Source organism: Netta rufina (genome assembly GCF_964035555.1).
Source record: "Netta rufina genome assembly, chromosome: Z".
NCBI classification, from domain to species: Eukaryota; Metazoa; Chordata; class Aves; order Anseriformes; family Anatidae; genus Netta; species Netta rufina.
The window spans coordinates 37,536,143-37,563,121 of record NC_140126.1 but is presented as its reverse complement, the minus strand read 5'-3'; the positions used below and the strand labels follow the sequence as shown (position 1 = coordinate 37,563,121).

The 26,979-nt window shown below is 38.6% G+C and overlaps 1 protein-coding gene across 1 annotated transcript in view; it reads right to left on the bottom strand.

The window, feature by feature from the left end:
- Window positions 1-2,646: 2,646 nt before the first annotated feature.
- LOC311221113 (transducin-like enhancer protein 4) overlaps window positions 2,647-26,979 on the bottom strand; it is a 97,135-nt gene continuing 72,802 nt past the window's right edge. The window contains exons 9-20 of the mRNA XM_084304903.1: window positions 16,972-17,091; window positions 16,383-16,436; window positions 15,570-15,722; window positions 14,201-14,333; window positions 13,720-13,913; window positions 13,442-13,518; window positions 9,592-9,841; window positions 8,264-8,511; window positions 7,116-7,263; window positions 6,415-6,565; window positions 6,000-6,076; window positions 2,647-4,287 (exon numbers count right to left, since the gene is read on the bottom strand). Of these exons, the coding sequence (XP_084161029.1) occupies window positions 4,180-4,287; window positions 6,000-6,076; window positions 6,415-6,565; window positions 7,116-7,263; window positions 8,264-8,511; window positions 9,592-9,841; window positions 13,442-13,518; window positions 13,720-13,913; window positions 14,201-14,333; window positions 15,570-15,722; window positions 16,383-16,436; window positions 16,972-17,091 (1,713 nt within the window). The 3' untranslated portion in view covers window positions 2,647-4,179. The remainder of the gene's footprint in view (window positions 4,288-5,999; window positions 6,077-6,414; window positions 6,566-7,115; window positions 7,264-8,263; window positions 8,512-9,591; window positions 9,842-13,441; window positions 13,519-13,719; window positions 13,914-14,200; window positions 14,334-15,569; window positions 15,723-16,382; window positions 16,437-16,971; window positions 17,092-26,979) is intronic.

Here is a 26,979-nt window from a genome sequence, read left to right as displayed (position 1 = left end):
CAGACCAAACTACTGCTTTGAATTTACTGACTCCTGTACATGCAAAAACTTGACTATATTTTATGTAACAATATTTTGCTTGTCATTTTTTCAGACCATAAATCCTTGAATAGAAGTTAGCCAGTTCAGGATTTCAGTGGGAGTGATCCCAAATAAGCATGCTAGTAGAACAAAAGAGGTTCCAAACTGTTAAAAACAAAGCAAAACACCACCACCAGCAGCAAAAAAGTAGTTTGATTAGATCGTCCATGTAGTAGAGCTAGAGTTTCATCTGCATACGACATGGGAGCCTTAAGAACAGATTCATTCACTTGTGCAAAGGATATGACCTGTGTTTCTCTAGAAGATACTCCAAATACTTGTGTATCTGCAAATCTACCTTCCTGTTTCTCTCATTCATTCACCAGCATTTTGGGAAGAAATCATTTTCTGTATGTTTTTGGTGCCAGAGTGAAAACAAAGTCCTGTTTGAAATATTCTAATACAGACTTAAAAATACAGAGAAATCACATCAAGTTATACATATAGCATATAAGGTAACTGAGTAGCTTAAAAATAACTAGGAGAGAAAGATCATGCCTAAGTACATGCAGGAGAAATAACATTTAAAGTTGCATATTTTTAGAAAATACCATTTTGATGGAAAGTACTCCCACCAAACATGTCTATAGTGGCCAGAAAGAAAAGACAGACAGATTAGAAGAAATGGCTTTCCTAATGCATCATTGCACTAAAAAGCATTTGAGAGGGGAAAGAAATTCAAGACAGAGACATTGCTTTTTTGTACTATGGAGAATGTTGGCCATGTTTGTGGTACAAAAAATAGCTGTAACAAAACATTTCTGCATGAAGTTATGCTCTGCAGTGGTAGGAGAAATTAAAGAATGAAAAAGGAAGAATGAAAAGGAAGAATGAAAAAGGAAGGTGCACCTATGTGAGTTTAACTGAAAAACACGATGTAGCTGTTTATCACCTCTCACTTGCACTGAACCCTGAAGGAGAGAAAAATTAGGATGATTACACATTTAACTGTGATAATCTTGGATTAAAACATTTAATTCCTAGACTGTTTACAAGCCATCAATACATATATTAATAGGCAGATATATGGCAGGTTGCTTTAAAACTGTATTACTGTACTGTCAAAACTAGCTCTGGTACAAATTCAAGATATGCAGTGTTTTATTCTTTTTAAAGGAAAGCTTTATTTTAGGGGTTTAAAGTAATCTCTTATGCCTGAACTATTACACAAAAATACAATATCCTCTGCAAACATTAAGTAGATGGCTTCTCTTTTGTTAGTAAATGGAGTACACCCCTAGCCTTTTAAATTTCTGAATGGCTTTGAAAATAAAAGGTGTCTCCAACATAATATTTTATAACAGGTAAATTATATCTCTTCAGACAAGAGTAACAATTAACAGAAAGCATCTGCACAGTGTTTATCTTTACAATGCATTATTGTACTAAGTAGCACAGAATCTCCGTGTGAGTGAAACCTTATGTTATTTTGGGGGACATCTGGAAAACTCCTCTTCAGCGTTAACTGTAAGAAATCTGACAACTCTGAGGGAAAAAATACCAGCACTTCCCTCCACACTCTTCTTCACTGACAAGTAGTACCCCATCACTCACAATGCAGGTAAATGACCTAATCAGCTTAAGCCTTGTTTTAGTACTTCAGAAAAACAGTAATTTCTCAGCCTGGGGTTCATGAAACAGAAATTACCATAGGCTGGACCTCAAAGCACAAGAGGTTTACACCTCTGAAATTTGTAACATGCACATCATTTTCAGATACAGGCTAAAGGAGAAAGGTTTAATTCCAATTTCCACTTGGATTTCTTCCATTTCTCCCATTATGACTAGTACAACCTCCCTCTCCCTCAATAGTATATATTTCCTCTAGTTCACTCTATTTCCCCTAATGATTTCCCATAGTTCATTTCGTGTCCTAACTCAATGGAAGCTGGATTGACTTCTTAATCAAAAGCCTACTGTAGACAAGAGAAGCCTTTGCACTGGTATGAACAGGTTTTAGTCCTTGATGAGGAAACCCATTTCAGTGCATCATCCCTCACCCTTATCTTGCTGAGCTCTGTATACTTCAGCAGGCCTGGGAGCTGGAGTTGTTCCGAATTTCCCTCCCATGGACATATGGGATAACATAAAGCTTTATATATATATCTGATGAGATAGTTTGTGTCAGTTTATTTGTGTCATCTTATCCCGTGACACAAACAGGAGGTGACAAACTCCTAGGTGACGTACTTGAAGTCTTGTGGCCTCCAAGCGCTGATACCCCCAAAAGCTGAGAATGAAGGCAGTCAAGAAACTTAAGAAATTACGAATTTGTTGATTTAGCTGGCTGGGAAGAGCTTTGTGAAATCTAAAACTGTCTATCAGTGACAAAATTGCATGCATCTGTACTGGCATGCCCTCTGACTGAATGCCAGTTCTCCCTGCAAATAGCGTTCTATACAGGTGAGACTGTCGTACGCAAAAGGAATGAGAGGGAAAAAAGACTTAGAAAAATACATCTTAGAAGTTACTTATGTTTAATGCTTAAAAGTCTGAATGCACAAACAATAATCTACCATTATAGAAGTACTGGTGGTCAATACAATGCATTAGAACTATGTACAATGACACAGTTTAGTATCAAAATCTTTCTACAATGTAGAGTATTACGAAACTGTTAATGACATCAAACACTAAGCACTTAAGACACCATTTTTTGCTACCACATTTGGAACTTCAATGAACAGTCCATTTTAACTTGCAGCATCAATCCATTTCTAGTATGAAATTAAGTAATTTTCTACTTATACAATAAGATTTATCTACACGGGTCTTTTGATTTTGATCCATAGCAGCAAAGGCACTGTACATCAGCAGATCCACAGACTTAAAGATTTTTTTTTTAAAGCATTCAAAAAAAAAAAAAGTCACAGATCATAGTTTAACAGCAACAACAACAACATAAAAAGATAACACGTTGTCTCTGGCACAATGGCTCAGTCTATGTCCGTTTTAGGGACATCCAATCAAGACTTGGATTGAACTGCTGGCAAACAAAGCAAGTCCTTTTCCCAAATGAGATTCCATTCCACTTTGTGTGTCGGAATGAGTGCTCTTGTAAATCCTACCTCAGAGGTCATTGCTTTTGTAGTTTGTATATCGGTAGGCATCCATTCTTATTTCAGTGCAGTTTCCAAAGAACATATCAAATATTTTTCATAATCTCTTGTAATTGAAAAATTGCCCAAAGACACATATCCCCATTTTCAAGGAAACATTGCAAAAGTTTCCAGAAGTAACAAAGGTGATTCTTTGAGGCAACTTATTGTACTCTCTACAATATAACAAAGAGAGGTGTTTATATTAAAAAACCTAGCTTGACACCAAAATGCTTTATGTTCATCAACAGAAAAGCATTGAGAACAAATCTGTACACAAGATGCTATATTAACATTGCAAATATATAAATTAGCACATTCTTACTTAAAGTGAATTTAATTTAGATGTGAACTGAATTTGCCATTCATCACAGGCATGTAGATTACGGGCTACAGTTTGCGATTTCCTAAGTTTCCAAGACTGTCTAAAATAGTTAAGTTACAGCATCTTCCCACCAAATAATTATACTGTAATAACACTTAAGAGGTCTCATCCAAGAACAGGACTAAAAAATATAACAAAGTTTATTTTTTTAAATAGAAACTACAAGTCTATTTAGTGTAACCTTCACTATCTCCTGAACATCCTTCTCCAAAATCCCCAATTTATCCACTAGCAAAAACACAAAGTATACAATGCACCTTTTAAACTAAAGCCGGGCCAGACAGCTTTATTTAGTCAGTTCATTGTTAGAAAGCCTTCTTTAAACAAAATAAATACATTACAGCTATAATACATAATTAAAGAGTCAAGTTCACTGTTAAGTATGCTTATTGAATCTTCCAAGTAGCTATCTGACAATTTGGTATCACAATTTGTTAATGAGCATTCACAAATCAACAGCAACTTAAGAGGGTAAAAATAAATTTCACAACTGCGATGAGCATTTAAATTCTCAGTTTAGAAAAGGGAATAAAAAAAAAGATTAAAAGAAAAAAAAAAAAAAGAAATACAGCAAAGTGCTAGGAGAAGGAGTTCTGCCTGCATTCAGATTTGTCTCTAATAAATAACTTCATAGACTGTAGCTTTCTTGTCCCCAGAGCCAGTGACAATGTATTTGTCATCCACAGAGATATCACAGCTAAGCACAGATGAGGATTCTTTGGACTACAAGAAAAAGACAAAAAGAAAATTATATATTTTCTATCTTTCCATCCAGAAGGGTTTGAAGATTAATCAGAAGAGTTTATTGAGAGGGAATACATTGAAAGCTCACTTAAATACAACCACTATAGGTTCAGATCTAAAGTGACAGGGTGGCAACTTCTGCTACAAGACAGTTACTCCAAACTTGTTTCACCTAAGGCTCTTTAACAACAAAAAAGGGCAGCAGAAAGGAAAGTGAATGTTCTATTCAACGCTATGGACCTTGAAATAATCTGTCAATCCATCAAAAACAAGCAGTCCCTTCTATATACTTTACAAGCAATGAGCACTTTTTTTTAATTTTATTTTATTTATTTTTTATTTTATTTATTTTTTTATTTATATTTTATACATTAGCCTTTGCATAAAAATAAAAGACTTCTTTCTTCTTCCTTCCTTTTTTTTTTTTTTTTTTTTTTTTTTTTTGGATTTAAACCTTATGGAGAAGCACTACAGAGCCCTACTACCTGCAGGTATGAAACAGTTCCAGAGAAGAAACTATATCTCATCTCAGTATTTGCTCAACACAGAAGACAAAACCCTTGTATAAATTAATTTACATTATCAGGGAGGATGTAAATATAAAAAAAGACACTGTGGTGTAATAAGAAGGTGAATGGAAGACAGGATATGTCAGGATGCAGTAGCTTTGTCTTTCCCAGCTGTTCTTTTTTCAGATTATGTGTATGTATTGTCACATTTTACTCGCTGTTTTATTGCATGTTTCCTATATATATGTCTACATTTTCTTTTCTGGCTGTCACTGCAAGAGCTAAATACTATCCAGTCATGATAAGTTTTTGCAAAGAAACCTCTGCTACACTGCACAAGAAGTTTATTTCTCTATTCCTTATTAAGAAAGCTATACTAGGAGTAATAGTTTTGAGTTAGATGGGCCCCTGAAAGGACAACTCAAACTGCCTGTGGCAGGTCATTCCATAGCTCAATACTCTCCATTAAGAAAACTCAGATTTCTCTTGCCAAGACAGACTGCTCTAACCTGAAAGGCAGAACCACAGCAGGTATCAGTACAGGTGAGACCTGACCATTTAACCCTGAACACCAGCTAACTTAATTGGAAAAAAATCCCAGCATAGAAGTACCTGTAGGTGATAGAAGAGAAAGACATGCCCCAAATCCTGATTTTCTGTAATGGCACTGAAGTGTTGTTAAAATTGGGCACAGGGGGACTAAAAACTGCAGATAGGTTAAAACTCCCAGTTACACTTCACAGGATCCTTCCATAAGGGCACAATCTTCAGCTCAGGAGTCTGCCTGTCCAATCTCCTAACTTTATGCATTCCATACAGGAAAAATATGTGTTGGATACATCTTTCACTAGTTTAGCTACAGGACCTTCAGTGAATGTTAACCTAACATAACTTGGGTGCTGTATTACTGCATATTACTGCAATATGGACAAGCAGGTGAGAAAGAAAGGTATTAAAAACAGCTTCAGAATAAATGGTTAATTTATTGTAAGAGACAAATTACTAAAACATTAGAAAGGACAAATGCTTATGTCTATTTAATTACAGACAAAGTCTTAAGGAAACATAACAATTAGCCAAGAATTTCTGCTATAAACTCCTTGAGCTACTAACAGACTGTGGGATGTGCAGCTCTACTGCACTGTAATGTGAAGTGGAAAACAGCTTTTAGGAGATTATTACCTGGAATATACTGGCTCCATAAGGTGTTCTCCAGGCATTAAGAAGATTATCTTTTCCAGTGCTTACAAACCATTTGCCTGCAACAGATTGTTTAAATGTTATTGTTCCATTTTGTTTTCAAGGAATGCACCCCAAGAAACAGACTAGTCATAAAAACAATGCATTCACGTGTTAATGAAATATCTATCCATAGAACAGTCATATTTTCATCTGGTTACACTAAGGTGTTTGACGACAATATAAGGAGTTTTCACAAAAAAGCAGCCATATAGATTTTTGTTTATTTTTAAAAAATTTTAATACTTCAATTTAACATCTATTTTTTTAAATATCTCTACTTTCATCTAAAGGTGATCTTGAATGAATTACTCAGGAAGTAAGAAAGGAAAATACTGGCATGGAAATATTTGCTTACCACAGTGAGCAAATTTGAGTGACAGCACACAGCTCTCATGAAGATGCAGCTGATACTTGTCCGGCTTAGTAACATGCAGCACTTCAACATTACTATTCTCCATTCCTACTGCCAACCATTCACCGGTTGGACAATAGCCCAGTGAGAAGATCTGGAATTAGCACAGCACATGCTTCAGTTAGTAAGGAATGAGAATGAGATATTGAAAACTGACTTCTTGTGACACTGTTAACACTATGCGAAAACACATTTTGGTCTGCCACAGTTTTAAAAATATGATAATCCAATTACTACAGTAATCAAGATAAATTAGTTCATGTAAACAAATCTCAATTAAAACTGTAATAGCAAAGCACTGAATCAAGCTATAAAAGTTAATGTCCTAGCTTATCTGACAGCATTTTAAAATATTTTTGTAAAATATTTTTGAACAAGGATCTACAGAAATAGGAGCAGATTGTGTACAAGAACACTTTAATCTGGCAATTCTTTAATAAAAAGGATTCTCTACCGCTCTCATGGGAGAAATACTAATCTGTCAAACAGTTATAATCCAGAAAGATGTTTAGCTGCCATATCAAAAAAAAAGTGTGAGACTAAGTGAAAAATTCTTTGGATTTCTCTATGTCTTTTTTTTTTTTTTTTTTAAATAAAGGGCTTGACAGATTTTTCTTAACATGCCAAAGCTTCTAAGATTGAACCTGTGATGTGAAGTCATGTTGCTGTAGCTGTCTCCCTTCTCTGAGGTCCCAGGATCTGACTGTATTGTCCAAGCCTCCTGTCCATAGTTTGGTGCCATCATTAGAAATGTCAATACAGCTGGCTCCATCTGTGTGACCCTGAAATTGCCTGAAAACATCAGAAGAAGGTTCACACATTCTTGCATTGGAACGAGTGAGTTCTGATCATGTACTCAAAATACCTCCTTTTTCTTTCAGTCTCTGACATGCAGCCATTAAAGACAACAGAAAAGTGTATGTCAGTGGAAATCCAGCATTAATCCAAAGTCTAGGATGAACGTGTGTGTTTTGTGATGAATTGATGAAGCAATCAATCTGGCCAGAGAGCTCAAGAAGCATGCTTTATGAATTAGGTATTTTAGGGATCTTTGTTGCTGTGTGACACCCACCATTTGACTGGAAATACCACATACGCCTGAAAGAATAGCATGACTACATGTCTTTCAAAATTCACTTGCTTTAAGAATAAACTGCAGGGCATCAACAAAATGTTTTTTTTGGTGGTGGTGATGTGGTTTTTTTGTTGTTGTTGTTTGTTTGTTTAAAAAGCTGCAAAACTGAGAATATTAGAAGGTGAAAGTCTGCCTTTACATGCAATATTGAAAGAGTATATGTAATAGCATGTACAAAGTGTAGTGCACAGAGAAGGTCTGTATGACTGGCTCTTAGCTAACTGTACATTAGTATTGAACAGCAACCCATATTCCTAAGAATCTGAGGTGTGCAATGCAGTAATTTACACACACTTGTACCTGAAAGTTATTTGTTGGGGCACTGATTAAAGAGATTGGAGTGTGAGCACAGAGTATTGCATGGGAAGAAAGAAATCCATCTGTTCAAAGAACCTATAGCAGTGTCAACACCAGCTGATCTTAGGCAATTATAGTTATGGGGCTGTTTGGTAGGCCTGAAATTATGAAACTCTCAAAACTTACAAACAACTATATAGACTTCTGTCAAAGTACTACCATAGTTATTGCCTAGCAATGAAATACAAGGAGCAGTGACTCTGATACCATGAAAAAAAAGAGAGTATTTATGCAGAAGAGCATGTAAGGCTATGTCTAATTAATTCTTCACAACCCGATGATCTGGTTCTGTCGACCTACCTTACCAAAGTCTGGTTATGCAGATCCCACACTGCAATGTTCCCATCACTACAGCAGGAGAAGCAGACCTTGGAATCAGGGCTGATCGCTAGGGCATAGCAAGCTGGAGCAGAAGATGTCAGCTCTGCTTTAATGCGTGGAGTTGGAGCTGCCAGGTCCCAAATGGATAATGTGCTGGCTTCCCCACCAACAATCAGGGTGCGGCCGTCAGGGAGCAATCTGCAGGAACGGATGTAGTTATCTCTGTTCTGTGGAGACAGAAGCCATCAAGAGATTACTCATGAGGAAAGGAAAACAGCATTAACATGAGAGCAGAAATCCATAAAAGTATTGTATTCCCTCCTGGTTTTAATGAGCCATTTATACTTATGACAATGATAAAGTATATTAATGCCAGAAAATTACATGACATTAGGGAAGTACTTAAACTTGATCTACAAAATTCAGTAGTGAGAGATATTTAATCTTAATTAGCATCAGAATGCAAAGACCTGAACCCAACCCCAAACAATTCAAGATAGCTGTATTCGACAGCTTGTGTAGAAAGTTACATTTTCATACACTGTTTATTTCAGCACATTAACCTCTCGGCATGGGGGAGTACCAAATTCACTGCACACCCCCCCGCTCTGCTCCAGTGAGACTTGCTGCCACCATCTCGGAGATGTCAGGGAAAAATATTTGGGCAATTTTCTTCATTTGTGTAGCAATTTGTGTAGCAATTCATTATATGTCTGGATGTGCTGCACAGTTCTCATTTTACTGCCTCTGTAACAAGAAGCAACATCTTACCAAGAACTGGTAAATGACACGAGAAAAGCTGCTAACAATGGTTCATCTTGTTAGCACATTCAAATAATTTGTGAATAACACTCAGGGATATTTTTAATTGTCACATTAAGACAGGGCGATGCATTCACACACATACACAGACACAAAATATGTGACAATCTTCAAATATTCTCTGAGAATACAGCTGCAAGACAGCAATTTTTAGCATGATAGGATATCAAGCTTTAACATTGCCAACAAATGTCAAAGTTTATAAACAATATCGGGAGTGCTGTCTTTGATCTTCCCCCCTGCAAATACAATTTTAGGATATTAAAAATGTTTTGATTCACTGGGGGAAAAAAGACACAAGTACTATAAGGAATATACTTTAAACTCCATTCAAAAAGGAACAACAAAATTAAAAATGAAATACCAAGCTCTGATACCAATGACAATACTCAAATAGCCACTGTCTTTTGTACCTTACCAGTAGCATTTCAACCTTAACATAACCTGCCATTTTCTTCCACTGCCATACGCCACCATTCACCTACCAGGCAGTCCAGCTGAGAGACGGGACTCTTGTTGCCAGGGTGGCTGATGTCCCAGACTTTAACACAGCCCTTGCCACCTGTGTACACGTGTCTTGTGGGGTTGCTGATGGTAACTGCACACACAACTTCCCCATGATTCAGAGTGTTGATCTGGCGGGCATGGCGAGGGATTCCTGGACCGATGAGGGCATCAGGAGGGAAAGGAACAGGCTGCATCTGACCATCTGCACTTACATGAAATGAGTAGGCTCTATGGGGAAAAAAAAAAAAAAGATAGGGGTGAGAGGAATAAGACTGAAGAAGTTTTTCTTCAAGCCTGTTTAAGAAAACAGAATTATACATGTGTTTCCAATGCAGGCATTCATCAAATTGTTTGCTTAGTTCCTCTTGCAATTTTTTCAGGGATGTAAAGAAAAAATCCTTTAGATATTTACAGCCTGGATCTCAAAACATACGCTTTTAATGGGACAAGCCAAGGACCATCTACCAATCAAATGAGCTTTCACAACTTATGCAATGACAGTTTCTGGCAATGTGTGGGGAGACCACTGCCTGCAGAGATGCAAAGGAAGGATGGGTCAAGGCCCACTGGCAGACAGAAATAGCCGGCCTGCTGCTGCAGAGCACTGGGGCTAGGTGACTGCCAGTGGACATTTGGTTGTTCCCTTACTGACTAACATGTGGACTTCAGCTGGACTGCTGCCCAGCTGCCCTGAACACACCACAGATCACATGCAGCTCAAGTGAAACTGCCAAGCACTATGTGTAAGGGTGTAGGGAAACCACCACCACACCACCATCAAGGAGTTAAGCCCTCAGGCATGCTTGCTGACACCTGACATGACAGACCAGCAAAAATATATTGGGATATTCTTCCTTCTTTTGAGCTTACTTTCTTTCTCCCTTTTTATTTATTTTATTTTTTTTGTGGAACTGACACAACAACTACAAATCCCAATTTTTCTTGCCAGAATCAGGACTCTCACTGAGAAAGAATGTGTTGTGTGACTGCCAGCTATGCCGCCTGTGAATAACCTATCAACAGCTTCATCTCAAAATATTTTCCAAGGAGAACAGTTAGGTTGTGAAACCGTCTTGTTCTTAGATGCTCCCTGACACATCACATCTATTACAAGAGCACAAACTTAAGAGGATTCACCTAAACACACCAGTGCATGCTTAACAGAAATCTTTAATTTCCTTAGACCTAAAACATCACAGAAATACAGATGAAAAAAAAAAAACAAACAAAAAACAAACAAAAAAAAACATCGTCACAATGGTGAGAATGAGAAGAGCTCACAAAAAAAAAAAAAAAATCATTTTATGATACTACTTAGAAAGCTCATTTCCTTAATTGTAGCTTGAAAGTTGAGGAAGGCAGGCTTCAGAATTCAACTACTGATTTTGTTATTTAAGATTCATAGTGCATTAACGTCTGAACAATAATTTTCAGCAGGATAAATTGCAACTGCATTTTCACCTTTCTGCCCAATTCCCAGAGCTTTACATACTCTTCTCATCCTGCCCTCTGTTTCTTGTTCTGGCAGGTCTGAGTGACAGATCGTATCATCATTCTCCATTTTTTGACATTAAACACATTCAGGGAAGGGTAGGACAGATTTCTGTGGTTGTCAGAAGCAGCAAACTGCCAATATAAGTAGAATCTTGGGTTCAATTATCACCACAGAAATCTGAAATATCTTCCCCATTATCTCCTTAATTCCTGTTTGCTGCAGTAAGGTACTGAAAAAAGAAGCTAAAATCTCTAACAAAACAAGTGGAATTTCATTATCATCTCTTCTGATTTCTGCCTAAAGTTTCAGTTGCTCTGTAGAGCAAGAATGAACACTTCGTATGTTGTTTTCATCAGTCAGAGAGATTTTTGCCAGGCTTACGAAGTATGTAGGGAACAAATTTGAACAAACGCAGAAATAAAGCCTAGTTCTGGAGCGATCAGTGACTACAGTGTTCTCATTCTAACCATTATTCCCACCAGCACATGTGATTAAACTCTTGCTTTTTTTTTTTTTTTAATAAAATCACACTGCATGTTGCTTATTTGAAATACTCTAATAACCTACAAAATATCTGACACTATAAACACCCAGTGAGCACTTTTCTTCTTCTGTCCAGATCAGCTACCTTTTCTATTTATGTATTGTACTATCCTCAGTTCTCTGAGATATGTCCAAAGTGGAAAGAGAATTATTAGTAGCCAGACCCCTGATGTGCCACATGCTACCAACTGCATTTCAACTAATGCTCAATAGTGCAGAGTTACACAACTTTTGCTTTAAGGGACAAGAAAGAGTAAATGAGAAAGCAACAATCCCAAATGGTAGCTTTGAAAAACAATGTACCTAACAACGAAGAAAAAAAGAATGCAGTCATGCTAAAGGAGTAGAAGATTTCAAAGGTTTCAGAAACGCAGGCTGACAAATATTTAAATGCAACTGTCATTTCAAACTGTCATCAATATGTCAATGACATTCAAAATCCTTTGAGATGTAACAGAACTTGAACTGGTTTGATTTCAGTTTGCTACATGAGCAGAAAGGTCTGCACAGTTCACATTTCTCAGTGCACAGCAAGCAAACCCTAGCAGAGCTGGTCACCTTTCTTGGATCCGGCTCCACCAAGGATGAACCCGAACAGTGCAAACATCTGAATGTTACATCAGGAAATTTCTAAGTGCCCGCTGTATGTGTAGAATGAAAGTCTGCACCCTGCAGAACTTTTAATGTAAACAGCTGACCTGGTGGCTGCTGCACACAATTTCCAAACCCACCTTATGCAACAGCCTATCAGAGTAGATCAACTGGCAGAAAGTCAACCGAGGCGAACAGCAGTGTGTGCAATCTGAGAGTCAGATATAGTTTATGATTCCTGTGATATGTTTGTACAAGAGAAGTTACAGGCACTAGGACTGATCACTTCTCCCATGATAGGTTACTAATCCTGCACGTCCACAAGCTCAGTGGGAGGTAAATATGCATTCAGTCACATGCAGGTGCGTGACTATCTCCCATCCACTCCCCCACAAACATGTTCATACGTGAGACAGAGAGAGAAGGAATAGCACAAACCACGTCCCCTGCCCTTCCACCTCTGCAGTATTAGCCAGCCACAATTTCCCATGGGTGTCACACAGGAACTGGAGGACCGTCATATAAAACCCGAATCAATATGGTTTGCATTGCTGTTTCATTTTTTCCCCTCTCTAACTCAAGAGGGATGTGAGCGCAGAGTTCTTCATATCTGTGTAATTCTTTTTCTGAGGCTCACAACAAGAGATGCCTGGTAGAGCAGGTCACCTTTTACGGTCAGTTCCATCAAGGATGAATTTGAACATTACGATACAATAATTCTTTCCAGTATTTTCAATCAAATAAAACATTTCAGTGTTCCTTTCTCTGCACACTGCTGTTTATAGCAGCTGGTAAGTTTGCAAGTAATTGCAAGGCTTTTGTGAACAAAGAAATCATTTTTTAAACTGAGAAGCAGAGTACAGTGGAGAAGGAAAGCTGAGATCCCATTCCATTTTGCATTTCTGTATAAGACTAACCAGTCAGACTCAGCATGTAATACCTTGAAGCTCAGCTCCTTTTTCCATTTATTTCTATCTCCTCTACTCTATACCACCCAATACTTGCCAGCTGCTATTAGTTTTTGAATCAAATTTTACACATGCAACTTTAAGATTAAACAGTTTCTCCTTCCTTTGTCAAACAGCTGTATTTATTCCTATTCACACAATAATTTTCAGTAGCTAAGGGGAATTCCAACCAGCAAGGGAACATAACTTCAGCAGATGAATAATTTGTGATGTTGCATGTTTGATACTCACGGTTTTCCTCCTGGGATGCCTGTGAGATTGGGAGGGATGCCTGGGACTCGCATGTGATGATGTGGATCAAAACCAACCTATAGGTTTCCCAAGCAAAACAAAAAGGTATATTAAAGATGGAGATAGGCAAGAGAAGACTGTTTAATTCACTTTCTCTGTAGCATACTTCCCAAATTACAAAGAGACTGCACTAGATATAACCCCACAGGTCTTACATTTGATATGAAATTTGATATGAATTACTTTCAACACCAACTGCACTAGCAGCAAACACTTACCACTGGAGATCTCCCATAAGCTGCTGCCGCCGCAGCTGCTGCAGCTGCTGCACTCATCTGAGGGGAAATGTTGTGCAGACCTGCATAGGCAGCTCCAGGGCTGGTCAGCTCTCCATTCATTCCAGCATGTGGAACGATGCCAAATGGAGTTGGATAGGGACATGGTACTGCCATAGGTGTCCTTAAACCTGAAGCTGTTGAAGGAAAAAAAGAGAAATCACATAGCCACCCCAGACCCATTAAATGAAATATGAGTTTCCTAAACCACTAAATTTTATTTTATATATATACACACATAAATTTATATATATATATAAACAAGCACTTATACATATATACATATGTAAAACATATACATGTAAGTACTGAAGAACCAGCTTAGCATCCAATTTAAGCAGTCATAACATTCTGACTTGGCATGGTCCATGGTAAGGAAATGAATGGCAGCAGTTTCACATTGCTGAGACAGACTGACACTCACCTAGTGGGTCCACACCCGGGGGCTTGCCCGGCACAGGCCTCAGTCCGGGAGTGGAGTTGCTGCCTGGAGTTGGTGCGTCAGTCCGTGGAGTTGGGGTATTTGATTTAGATACAGGAGTGGTAGATTTCTCATTCTAATTGCCAAAAAAAAAAAAAAAAGAAAATGAAAAACAGTGTGTTCGTTATGTTACCTTTTTGAGTACTGTCTGAAAAAAGAGTCAAAGACAATAAGAGCATGCACGACAATTAGTGAAATCTAGCTTTTGAGGTTGGGCTTCAAAAGTCACTGGCAATGAAAAGAAGCTACAGAGACAATGAAGAAGACAGAATGGCTTTGCAAATTAACTATAGCCTTCACAGCTTTCCTTGCCTGGGGCATCCATGTGATTCAGAATGAGGTCAATGACTGAAGATCATTGCCATCTGGCAATTATATTGGCAGCACATGATATATGGTGATGGTCTTGGTCTGCTTGTGGTGGACGTGCTCGTGTTATGAGCTTCTGCAAGGGTCCACTTCCCAGCAGACAAGAAGAGCAGAAAAAACAACTGACCAACAACTCACACCCAGATTGGGGGTTGGTAACATAGGATGGAGACAGTGATGAGTATTAAGTCAGAACTGTGCAGTGCTACTCTTGTGACAGGCTTGTTCATCAGACTCCTGAGCCTGAACATGTCATTCCATCACCTTTCCTAAGCACTACATTCACTTTAAGCTTTCTTTTTATTTATTTTATTTCTTTAAATAATCATGTACCCTGACCTGTGAAGAACGAAGATGGGAGTTACTGTGCAGCTCAGAAATGTGATTAAATGTGGTCACAAACAGGAAAGGAAAGAAAACCCCCAACTTGCTGGCAGCGCTTTTTTTGCCTTGTGATTTGTGATGCAAGTCAAGGAAGGCTCTTGTAAATGACAAATTACTTTTTAGATAGAAAATAAAAATTATTGTTGTTGTATATGGCCTGGTAATTCAAACAAAGCTAACAACCAAATCACATCCAAGCAGGAACTGAATTTGCTATAAACTACAGTGCAGGAAAACAGCTCAAGGAACCCCTGTGTACTCTTATTTATTCTTAGACTGACAGTTTTTCATATGGGGGAGGAGAAAAACATCTCTCAGCACAGCACATCTATCATCTACCCACACCACCAATGAAAATAACCTCTTTCTATACCAAAAAAAAAGGCTGTGGACTTTCTCTTTACTGTTTTATAAAATTTACTTTTTTTTTTTTTTGAAATTAATGTTTCATGATGCTTTACTGATAGTTGTGGAAATCCAAATGATGTCTAGATAGAAAGCTGGTAAGCATCTATTTCAGCTTATTATCACAGGTTTTGGAGACTTCAGAAGCACTTACAAGGCTAAGTTCTTTGGATTTGGAGGAAGGAGTACTGCTGGAGGATGCAATTGATGCCGGACTAATTGGTGCATCTTTCTTCAGCAGTCGAGTCTTGTCCAAGCCATTCTCTCGTGGAGAGTGTGCTGGGCTCCCCCGGGGAGAGGAAGGATCCTAAACATCAGCAATGTGGATTAGCATAAAAACTTCATACTAGCCACTAGTGCTTGTCTTGAGCAATTCACACTTTGGAGTGAAGTTCTGTCATAAAGTGTGACATCTTTCTTCAGTTCTTAAGCATTTAGTTGGCAAAAATGTAAAATCAATATCAATAATGAAATAGTTTTAAAGCCTTAAAATTTGTTGCCATTAAACATGAAAAACTGTTTAAAATCTATGGATACTGAAAAATATTTAAAACCCATGGATATTGAAATAGGGAAATAAATCTATTTTTTTCAGTTGACAGACTGGGAAGGTTTAAGGCATTTGGCAGACCTGATAAAGCTCACAAAAGAAGTCTGGGCCACAGTGAAAGAAAACACAGATACCATTACAAACTGCATCCTATCTGCTGGGCTGGGCTGGCTTCAAAAATCTCAAGTAGACTTTTGGTGTGAATAAGAAACAAAAAAGTCCTTTGTAGAAATAAGTATTAGAGATGTGATTTGCATTCTAAAGAAAGACCTGACTGGACTTCCTTAGGCATTTCAGGCCCTCTTATGAAGGCAAAGGCTGTAATCTTATTTATACCCAATACACCCAGAAATCGTTCAATACACAACCAACCCCACCACTGCTAGTGTAAGGTACAAAAAACACAATTATGCATACCTCATTGGAAACGTCAACTACCAAGTTATCATCACTCTTTTCACCATCACTGTCCTGCAATGACAAATCACAGTGTGTAAAAATATATATTTAATATCCTGAAGTTTCTTAAGTACAAAGAAAAAAACAAGCCAATGAAATGCAAAGCTGCTCACAACTATGTAATATATCCTTTACTTTAATCAAACTTTATGGAGTAAAAATAAATGTAATATTTAGGTGCTTCTCCTTAATAGTTTTTCACAGCTACAGCATTCTTCCCGGTTTTCAGAACAGTGAATGAAGCCTGAGGATGAAAATCTTCACCCAAAGTTGTACTGCACGTTGGAGCCAAGCTATATTCTAGATTTCTCAAGTTCCAGCCTAATGCTCCTTCCTTGTCCCCCGCCTTTGAAGTGCTGTGTATCTGTATTATCAAAAATACTATTAATCATACACACCCAAACCTTCTACCTATCACACATGCACATAATAATAACATAGTAAAAACCTGACTGACAATTTTAAAATTAGTTATGCAGTAGGAAATTGGTGAAATTACTGAGGAACACTTAAGTTTAACAGTGCACAACATAAATGTTTTACTCACATAACGAGCTGCTATTTCCTTCTCTTCTGTTTTCTGTTTTTTACTCTCTGAAGAGTAATCTGTCGAATTTCTGTGCTTTTCCGCTGTTCTGAAACTGGCTGAGGGAGATACAGAAGAGCTCTGCAGTTAGAAAAGAGATGGCGAAAACACATCAGATGCTCATTCCAAACAGGGGTTTATTTGTCACATTCCCTCAATACAACTTAAGCCAATGAGGTGATTTAGAGCTGTTCTTATGGACAGCACTTTGTGTTTTAATCACTGCTAGCTACCCAGCAAGTTTCTTCTGTTAAAAGTGCACTGCATTGGAAGAGATACATATAAAGGAGAACAATTTACATCACTGAATACTTGATACCTGTGGTGTCAACAGAATGAATGTAGAGCTACTTTGGACCATTTTAAGAGTACTGTACATTGGCCTGGTCTTGCCTTGTTTCCTGTACAAATATGCAGGGTTAAATCAATACTGACCTCCAAGAAGAGAGGTGTGTATGTGTGCATGCAGGAATCAAAACAAAAAGAACAAAGAAATCAAAACAAGAAGATGACTCAAGGTAAGTCAGACCTCAGCAAACATTTGAACGAAGATTTCTAGCAAAGGCCGAAGTAATCTTCTGAACTAACAATCTTGCAGCTGGAAAGAATAGGGGAAAACACCTAAACTGATTTTAATCCGTCTCCTTTTACAACTACCAGGTGTGTCTGCAGTAGACAGGAACACAACACAGTGGCTCACGGAGTCTCTTGTCATTCTGCGGCCCTCATTTAGCAATGATGGTTACAAGGCACATTTATGGGACAGGAGAGAAAGGAAGGTAATTTGTACTTTATGCACTGTCATCCAGCAATTCTGCTCTACTCCTTTAAACAGGAAAGGTGACATTTATCAAGTCCTACCACATTTCCAGAGCTTGGTAGAACCTCTATCTTGGTATACAAACAAGGAAGTAATGAAAGATGCAAAGTTCCCTCTGGGATTGATTTTAACAGCAGCAGCAGCTTTTGGCCCTAATTCAAGAAAGCATTTAACCATGTGCTAAATTTTATCGCACACTGAAGTCAATGGTTGAACGTACATAAGTAAGGATGTGTTCAGGCACTTTACAGAATTGGAACTGACAGGAATGAAGATGAAAGTAATCCTCAGTCGAAACCCTGCTGACTGTTTCCATCTCTCTATCCTCCTTATATAAGGGATTCGGAGGAACAACAACTAATGAAGTCCTTACTACTGGATTTTAGACACTCCTGTTCATCTAGAAGCTCTCATCTGGGGGTTCTTTTTCCACATGCTATGACCAGTTGCTGTTCCTCATAAAGCTGTAGAATACAACACTCTGGTTTTGGGGTTCTAAAGGAACACCTCCCTAGGTTTATTTTAATCACTGCCACCAGGAACGCAAAACCAAGAATTAGCATTTACATTGTGCAACTTGTCTTCCATTGCTGTTACTGCATTTCTTCTTTTCCTTAACTTATTACACCACAAACTTCTGGTAAGAATGAAAAACACTTAACCACGGAAGCGGAGCCATGATCATTGCCCAAGTCACGTAAGAGAACATTTCTCCTTGCTGGGAGACTCAGAACTCTACTTCTCTAAAATTTCCAGTTCTTGTCAACAGTAGCTCAGATTAATGAGTGTAGAATTTGGAAAACAAAACAAAACAAAACAATTTTTGATTGGTGATCGTTATTTACCCTTTAAGTACACTGAGTGGAAATTAAAATTTCAGAACAATGACGGTGCCGAGCACAGCCTGTGCCTTTCCCATTTCCCTCTCTTCCTCCTTCCTGACAGTATACAATAGGTAGACAAGGATTTCCTATCCTGAGCAAGTACATCTTATAATGAGTTCACTGATCTAGCTTTAAAGTAGATCATTAATCAACTATTATACTGTAAATGACACAAATTAAAAATGTTATTGTTTGCTCTGAAAAGACAATGTACGTTAAGGCATTCAGAGGCAGTGGTGACAGTAGGCACAGGAACCCTTATAATAAAGGCCAAGTAGAAATACAGTATTAAATGAACTGATGGCTTGAAAGAATGTATTTGTTTACTGCAACAATATAGCATAGTCTTTTGCAAGAGATTTTAATAGCATACTCCTATTACATTTATATTCATTTACATTTTGGGAGGCAGTAGCTTGTAATGTGAATTCAATTCATTATTTCTCAACTTCACCCTACAGAAAGCAAATTACTTTAAAACGAAGAAAAATAATCACCAGTAAACTACAAATTAGAGTGGTGTCTAAAGAATTAAAGCAAACTACTGCACTTATTTAAATAGAAATATTTATTTTCATAAATTTGAAACCATATAGTTTCATTTTTCACAATCTACTTAGCTATGTGCTATAGATACCATTTTAATCTTTGATTTCACTGCTTAATAAAGTAATAAATTAAAGCTCCCTACTAGAATGATAAAGTAGTTAATTAGCAGTAGCACATAAAGGATGAGCACCACATTGGGCACTGGGGCAATGCGTAGTGCTTAATGGTTTTACTGCTTCAAAGATGGATCAGACTTGATACTGATATGAAAAGATGGTATCCCACCTGACACTAGTAGAAAAAATGGAGAAAACTAACTTAATGACAGCTGGTGGGAAGAGTGGGCAAATCAGTGGCGTGAAGAAAGCAGGAAGAATCTAATTTCCCAAACTGAAATTTGGCCACTGAACTTGGATTAACAGTATTTTACCTAAAGAGTCAATTACTACAGAACAAATTAAACATTCTCACTTAAAACTATTTCACCCCTTTTCTTGCATGGTGCCCCAGTTACCCAACAAATCAACACTCCTGCACCACCAGCTTCTTTTCTGTTCAGTATCTAATGCACATGCCACACAGAGATCTCTAACTTCATGGGATCTCTAGTACTGGTACTGACAGATCTAAATTTCTCTCTGATTAACAATGATACGTCAAGACCATAGCATGTCAGCTCAGCAAACAGCCAACAGGCTATGGTCTAGATCTTCACATGCACCTAACTCCTATTAACTTCAGTGTGTGAGGGACAACATTATGACCCATAACAAGTTCCTGCTAATTGTTTATCATCTTATCAACACCTGTAAGGATCTAGCTACAAATGAGAAATACCTAGACGTAACAATGTCTTCACGGTCTCCACCAATATCAAATTCCTATGTACAATCCTGTATCCACACACATCTTAGTTCTCATGTGTGCAAGCCTACATATATGTTCCTAGAGAGATTCTTACATTTGTGAACTGTGCAAGGGAACCTCCATCAAAGCACACCACTTAGCTGTCAGACTCTGCCCTGTTCCTCAATTAAAACATTGGTGCTCTTCTAACAGCTGCCTTTAAGAAACTGGAGTAGGATAGCTACTTAGAGAAATTAAGTGATTCAGCATTATACCTTGGCAGGCTGTAACTTAATGGGCCAGAGTCCTCATTTTAGTAACTATTAAAATTTATTGAGAAATAAAGACTTTTCGCACTGCTGTTTTCTTCAATAAAATGCATTCATCTACTAGAGAGAGAAGCATTTTCCTACTAATCAACTTAGAGTTTGCTCACATATAATAATTAGATTAAATACAAAAAACAATATTCTTTGGTAAAAGTGGGTTACACCTAGTTTCCATTTTAGCAAAATGTACCAGTTATTCATTTTTCTGCTTAGGTAGGACATTTTTATTGATGTTAAATACATCACAAAATGCTGATCAAAAAAATATATATATTTAACAGATACATTTATAGAAAGGCTGAGCACATTGCCTTGTTCATGTAGTTTGCTTAAGAAGTGAATCTGTTTCTAGTGCTGGATCCACACTATCTGTTGCACTAGACCATAAAGCATGACACGTTATACTTCACTGTGTATTTTGGGCAGTGCTGAGCACAGTGCTAAACAAGAAGATCACCCATCATGAAGGCCATTTGGAGTTTCATAAAGCAGTCCATTTTCTCTCCAATGCTTGCAGGGTGCTGCTCCTGGTGGAGTATCAGTGCCACATAGTAACAAATTAAACGATCATAAAGAGGGCAATATAAGCCTCTTACAGAGCCGTAAAATTCTCACCGGTAACAAGGCAAACATCTGCGTGCTCACTGTCTACTTGGGATAATTAATACTTCAGACTGCTTAGAAAAAAAAAAAAATCAGAGGAATCACAATCACCATTTTAACCCCAGCTTCCACTGGAAGTTCCTTGCATTAACACAGATGACTCATGCTGCAACACAGCAGAAAAAAAATCAATATGGTCAGATTGTGCAGCCTTCCAACTTCTCTCAAATCCTGTAAGCCCCAACTCCCCATATGCTAGCTCTTGCAGATGAAGACCTGGCTTGAGCAGACTAAGTGATAATTAAATGGAATAAGTGCTAAAAGTAATGACTAGAGATGACAGGATGAAAAGCCCTCCCACATGATAAAGCTGGTAACTCTATAAAGCATTCATGAATATGACCATTCCCCAGCGTACCCTTACCGCTATGCCAAAATGATGTATTTGGAGTGTAATAATTAAAACAATAATTCCCAACAAAGTGGGAATTATGAGATAATTGACCATCCTGAAGTATTAAGCAAACTGCAGTAAAAGCCAAGGATGCTCAATGCTAAGGTCAATTACAGTATAATTATCTGAATGACATTATTGCTGTTATAAAGTCTGTTGAAAGTATAAAAGAAACTATAAAAATGGATACAGCATGCATTACAGTCCAGGGACGACTGGACAGTAATGATGCTTGGTTGGATGGTTGGCACCAATTTTGTATGTGGGCATACAACCACCACAGACCACCTGCAGGCACTGCTCCAGGCCTGGGCAGGCACTCGCTGCTGCTCCGTCCCTCCAGCCTCCCCAGCACCCTTGGCTGCTGCACAGAAGCCACCTGAGACCTCCTACCCCCTTCAGAAACCACCAGCAGACCTCCTATCTGGGTTTGTCTCACCCGACCCTCTGAAACTGCTGGTGACCATCCTGCCTCTGCTGCCTCTCATAACAGCAGGCTTCAGATAATCTGTGTGAAAAGGGCTTTCTTTTTTCTGTTTCAGATTCAATCTTCCCACTCATTTTCTCATGTCCCCTAGATCTAGGGCTGCAGTTGTTGGTGAACACAGCCTGGCATTACCTGCTATCTTGTGGTTTTACACATCATCACTCAGCCGTCTTCTCCCCAGACTGAAGAGGTTCTGCCTTCCCAGCCTTCCCTTATCAGACAGGCTGGTCCATCCTGCTGGTTGTTTCAGCTGCCTTTCCCTGCACCTCCTCCATTTTGTCTCCCTTGAGACATGGAACCAGGAACCACACACAGAACCTTGGCACCAGCCACCAGACACAGAGCGATGACACTTTCTCTTTAGGATATGGCCTGCACCAGCCCAAGCCAAGGCAGGAATTGTCACCATGCTGCCATCCCTCAGGTCGTGGAAGAAAACCCCACTGGCTACCACGTTTCCTACAAAGGCCTGCACAAATCACATGCCGCCCCACTGAGCTCCGGAGATGCGTGTATGAAAGAGGCAAACAGCTTCAAGGAGCCCTCTTGCCTCTTCCGTGAAATGGTGAAGCAAGTCGCCCAGCCTTCACCTCCACTCCTCTTTTTAGAGGCAGGTAATGAAAACCGTCTGGAGCAGGCTGCCAGGGCCATGTCACACACCCATGGAGAAAAACTGCAACTAAGCTCCCACATATCAAACGTTCTTCATGGCTCCAGCTATAAGGGAACACCCATCTGTTTAAAAAAAATGCATTCATTTACATACTTCTGTAAGCACATGTACATTACTTCCATTAAATTGAGGGAGATGGTGTGAAATACCGTGGGCTGCTCTGTAGGTACCGTATGGTGTTGTTTGTACAGGGGCTATGTTCCTAAGGTCACCCACACCTCCACTGCTACTACAGCTTTTTGCTCTTATTATCACTATTACTACATCCCAGTATCCATGCCAGCTTCACTGAATTTCTGCTATTTGCATTATTTTAACAACATCCTCTCTTTGCTGTCCTCATTTAGGCAACTGGCTTTTCCTTATCCCATTATGTATACACGTTAGATTGTGATCACACTGATACAGCCCAGAATAGGCTCATCAAATGAGGAGAGACCCAAGTATTGTTCCCCACATATATCACCAGTCACAACAAACATTTTAAATATTTCCTGCTGTTTCCAATGTATTTCTCTAATTACCCAAACTGAAACCCAAAACCTAGTCTGCCACATCAATATCAAGCTGTGTTTTTTGTCTCACTCACTGCCTTTTCCCTGTATCTGCGTTTTCAGATACCACAGTCTCAGTAATCTTTAGTGAAAAATGCTACTAACTAGCTAAGAAAGACACAGAACAAAGCTGTTTTTAATATCACATGACCCTGCTTGAGCTAACTGAATTGAGCTTAGTAATCAAGGGTGTGATAATTATTTTTAATACAAACTATGATTAAGATGCAAACTTTGAAGTTTTATATAGCATTTTTACCCACTAATTAACTTCACTAATTGCAAAATTAATGAAGTTAATTAGTGGATAAGGGTGTCATAAAAAAACATCAAAGTCTAGATGTGCAGTGCTGCTGTAAGAGCAACAAAATGGCCGTAAAAAAAAGCCCACAGTAAAAGGAACGTGTGGGCTCAGCAGTTCATCTTCGAAAGACAAGTGTTCTCAGAAGTTTTACATGAATAAAAATATAGATATGTATATCCATTATGCATATGAGCTTGTAATTTCTTTAAACATAACCATGCAACTGTTTACATGGGTGATCTGTCTGCCCTGCTGGTACCACTGTGATTTCTAATCTAACCTAATCAAAAGCACCAAAGTCTAGGTGTTACAAAATGGGTGTTAAAACGAACAATAAACCACTACAGCATGGATGTTAATTCTAGTCGTGTATTTTAACATACACTTATCAATTTGCTATGAACTGAGCCGGCCACACAGGAGAAATTGGAGATACCCAGCAATTTTGACATGTAATCCTGTCAGCGTGTGCTGCTGTTTCTCCGGTCCCTCCTGGTGTACAGGCACACAGTGGTGGCAGGAAAAGGAGGTGTTTAAAGCAATGGTGAGGGCTGCTGGCTAGCCTTTCACAGATGGATTTTTGCAATAAATCCTTTAAAATACAGCTTCTCCAGTAATCACTGGCTGAGGGACATAACACACATAAGGCCTAATCACTTCTGACACTGTGAGGGTCAAAGGATGGAGAGAAGAACCAATGCGGCTTAAGTACAAGCAGTGAAGTAGTAGAGGAGCATAGCTGTGAGGCAAAAAGGAAAGACAGGTTTAGGTTAAAGTATATCTTAGCACAAGCACATGAAGGTAGTGAAATCAAGGAGTGTGGCAAGAATAACAAGCATCCTTTGGTAAGCAAGATGGTTTGAACAAAGGACCTGGTTTCAGCAGGGAACAAAAGAAAAAGAAACAGACGGGGCAGGAAAAGGAGTTAAACACTTCTGATAGGTTTACAGAAGCTTCAAAGTTCACAGATTACATTTACCATCAAGCCCACTCTTGTCCACATCTGCCAACTCGTAAATATTGAATTTAATTGATGGTAACACAACCCAGGCATTGTCAAACATTCTCCCCTTTAATCCGCAAAGCAATTCACCTGATCCATTTCCCACTTGCTGTCCCTCAGTTCAGTCTCCTCCCTTTTGAATAGATCCCAAACCAAGTCCATGGGCTTCAGCACACGGAAAAGCAGGTGATTTGGACAGAATGAAAAGATTTACAAGAAGGTGTTAACATATAAATTACAACTGGTACAGGGAATACAGAGGGTGAGAGCCCCAGGGCATATGCAAGATGCAAAGGAATTCTGTCCTTAATGATGCCAGAACAGATAAATACTCCTGAAAAAACAAGGTGTGCAAGTGCAGAAATGCTACCTGACAGAGAAAATTCTGCTGCTGGCATATTGGAAAATAAATGCCAAAATCTGGGACAAGCCTGCATATCAGTCATCACAGCGTACAGAATCCTAAACGTTATTTTAACCAAAATCAGAGACACTGAAACAGAGGGGTCAAAGACCAGTGAGTTACAGAGATTCAGAACGACTGAGGGTAAATACAATCATCTCTGGAAATCTGAGGAACAGAGCTGTGCCAAGGAAACACAGAACTACAGCTCTGCTCTCCTCAAATATTTATTTGGGGTTCCAATTACTGATCTCTCATGCTATTTCCTTCACCAGAGACCTGAAACAGTTCGAGCAGCTCTAGCAAAATAGAGGCAGAAAGAGAGAGGAGAGTGTTGGGAGTTAACTAGAGAGAACAAGCGAGGGAGAGCACGCAATCACAGGATAAGAGAAAAAGCTCAACCAGCCAGAGCATTCAATGCAGCAATTTAATTGTGGGCTCACCACCATGAAAGAGAGAGAGACAGATAACCACCAGCCTGCATTACAGGCTTTGATTCAGCAGCATGCCACAATGCGAGGAAAAGCAGCGGCGCTCTGTGAGCATTCTTCAAAAGCCGGTGACGGATGCACACAGAAAATTCCCAACATCCAACATATCTCCAGAATATTAACACTAATTACATTTCCATAGCAGCTGAATCTAAACAGAGCACACATGGTAATTTGGTTAGTTTTAGAACAGTAAGAAAACACTAAAGACGGAATGTTTTATGGTATCCATTAAAGGCCTATGTCAGTATGCTTTATACTTCGTTAAAAAAATATCTATAAGAATCAAGAAATCCCTCTGAAGAACAGCTGGCCCTTTTCTCAGGCTGAGTACAAAAGTAAAACTGTTATCCTTTCACTTTGCACAGTAATTAAAATGGACTGTACGGCACTGAGCCAAGCTGAACACGAACACTTCCCCGCAGTGGCTCAAGCCACGGGGGTTATAAAAAATATCGTCAGTACTAGCAACAGAGGTCAGGAGGTAAAAATACACACACATACACCCCCCCAAATTTTCCATGTTAAAGTAATAACAACCAGATTTTAAGGTTTACCTTCTCTGGGGATAGCTAAGTGGATTCACTTTTCATGTGACAGGTCCTAACAACTTTCTCCAGGGATTTACGTCCCCTATCTAATTCTTCACTTTGACCGGAAGGATATAACCTGGCACTAATTAGCCTTTTTTGTTGCTGTAAAACCACAGAGATCATGTCTGAAGGCAGTCTCGTGGGACATTCCATTTAGCTGCTTTCAGCAGACATTCAGATCAGATACTTTGCCCCAGTGCCCCACATTTTTACTTTTGGTTACATCTAACACAGGTTATATCCATGGCAAAAGCATCAATTTGCATTTTCATATTTCTGTTCCTTTCCAATGTATCCATACATATAAATTCTTCAGAGGAAAACATGTTCTTTTTTTTTTTTTTTTTTCTTTCTGCCTGTCTCAAAAGTTGCTTTGCTGCAGAGATGACCTAGGAGATGACAAGAAAACAATGCAAATGATTGTTTTTACTGAATACTTCGAAGGCTTCAAATACTAACGATCTTTTTCCACACTTCCTAACTTGATCCATCTCTTCCCCTTATTTTTAATCCTATTTTTTCCTGATTTGATAGGAAGTTATGGAGGATACCAAGATTATAAAAAGCACCCTATATTTCAATAGAAACATTATGTTTACTTCCACATTGCTTCAATCAGCAGCAAAGCATTCATGTTTATCTTGGATATTAAATCAGAGACTGGCAATTTGCTCACTCATCTCTTCCTGTGTCAGATCTTATGTTGCTTTTGAAGACCAAATATACTTCAGCCTTTTCTAGTCTCCTCCATGACTGAGGAAACCAGAGCCACTGCTACTCCTCCATGAAAACAGAATTCATTATCCAACCAGTGCAGGTAAATAAAACATGTTTGGGTGCTACGAAGTATTGGAAAATTGCAGTTCATGGTGATTCTGAAGAAAAGCATTTTCTCAAACATCTAAAAAAATATTTTCCAGAAAGAAATCTTTGAGCACTACCATTCACCTCCCTGCCCACATAACATCCAAGACCA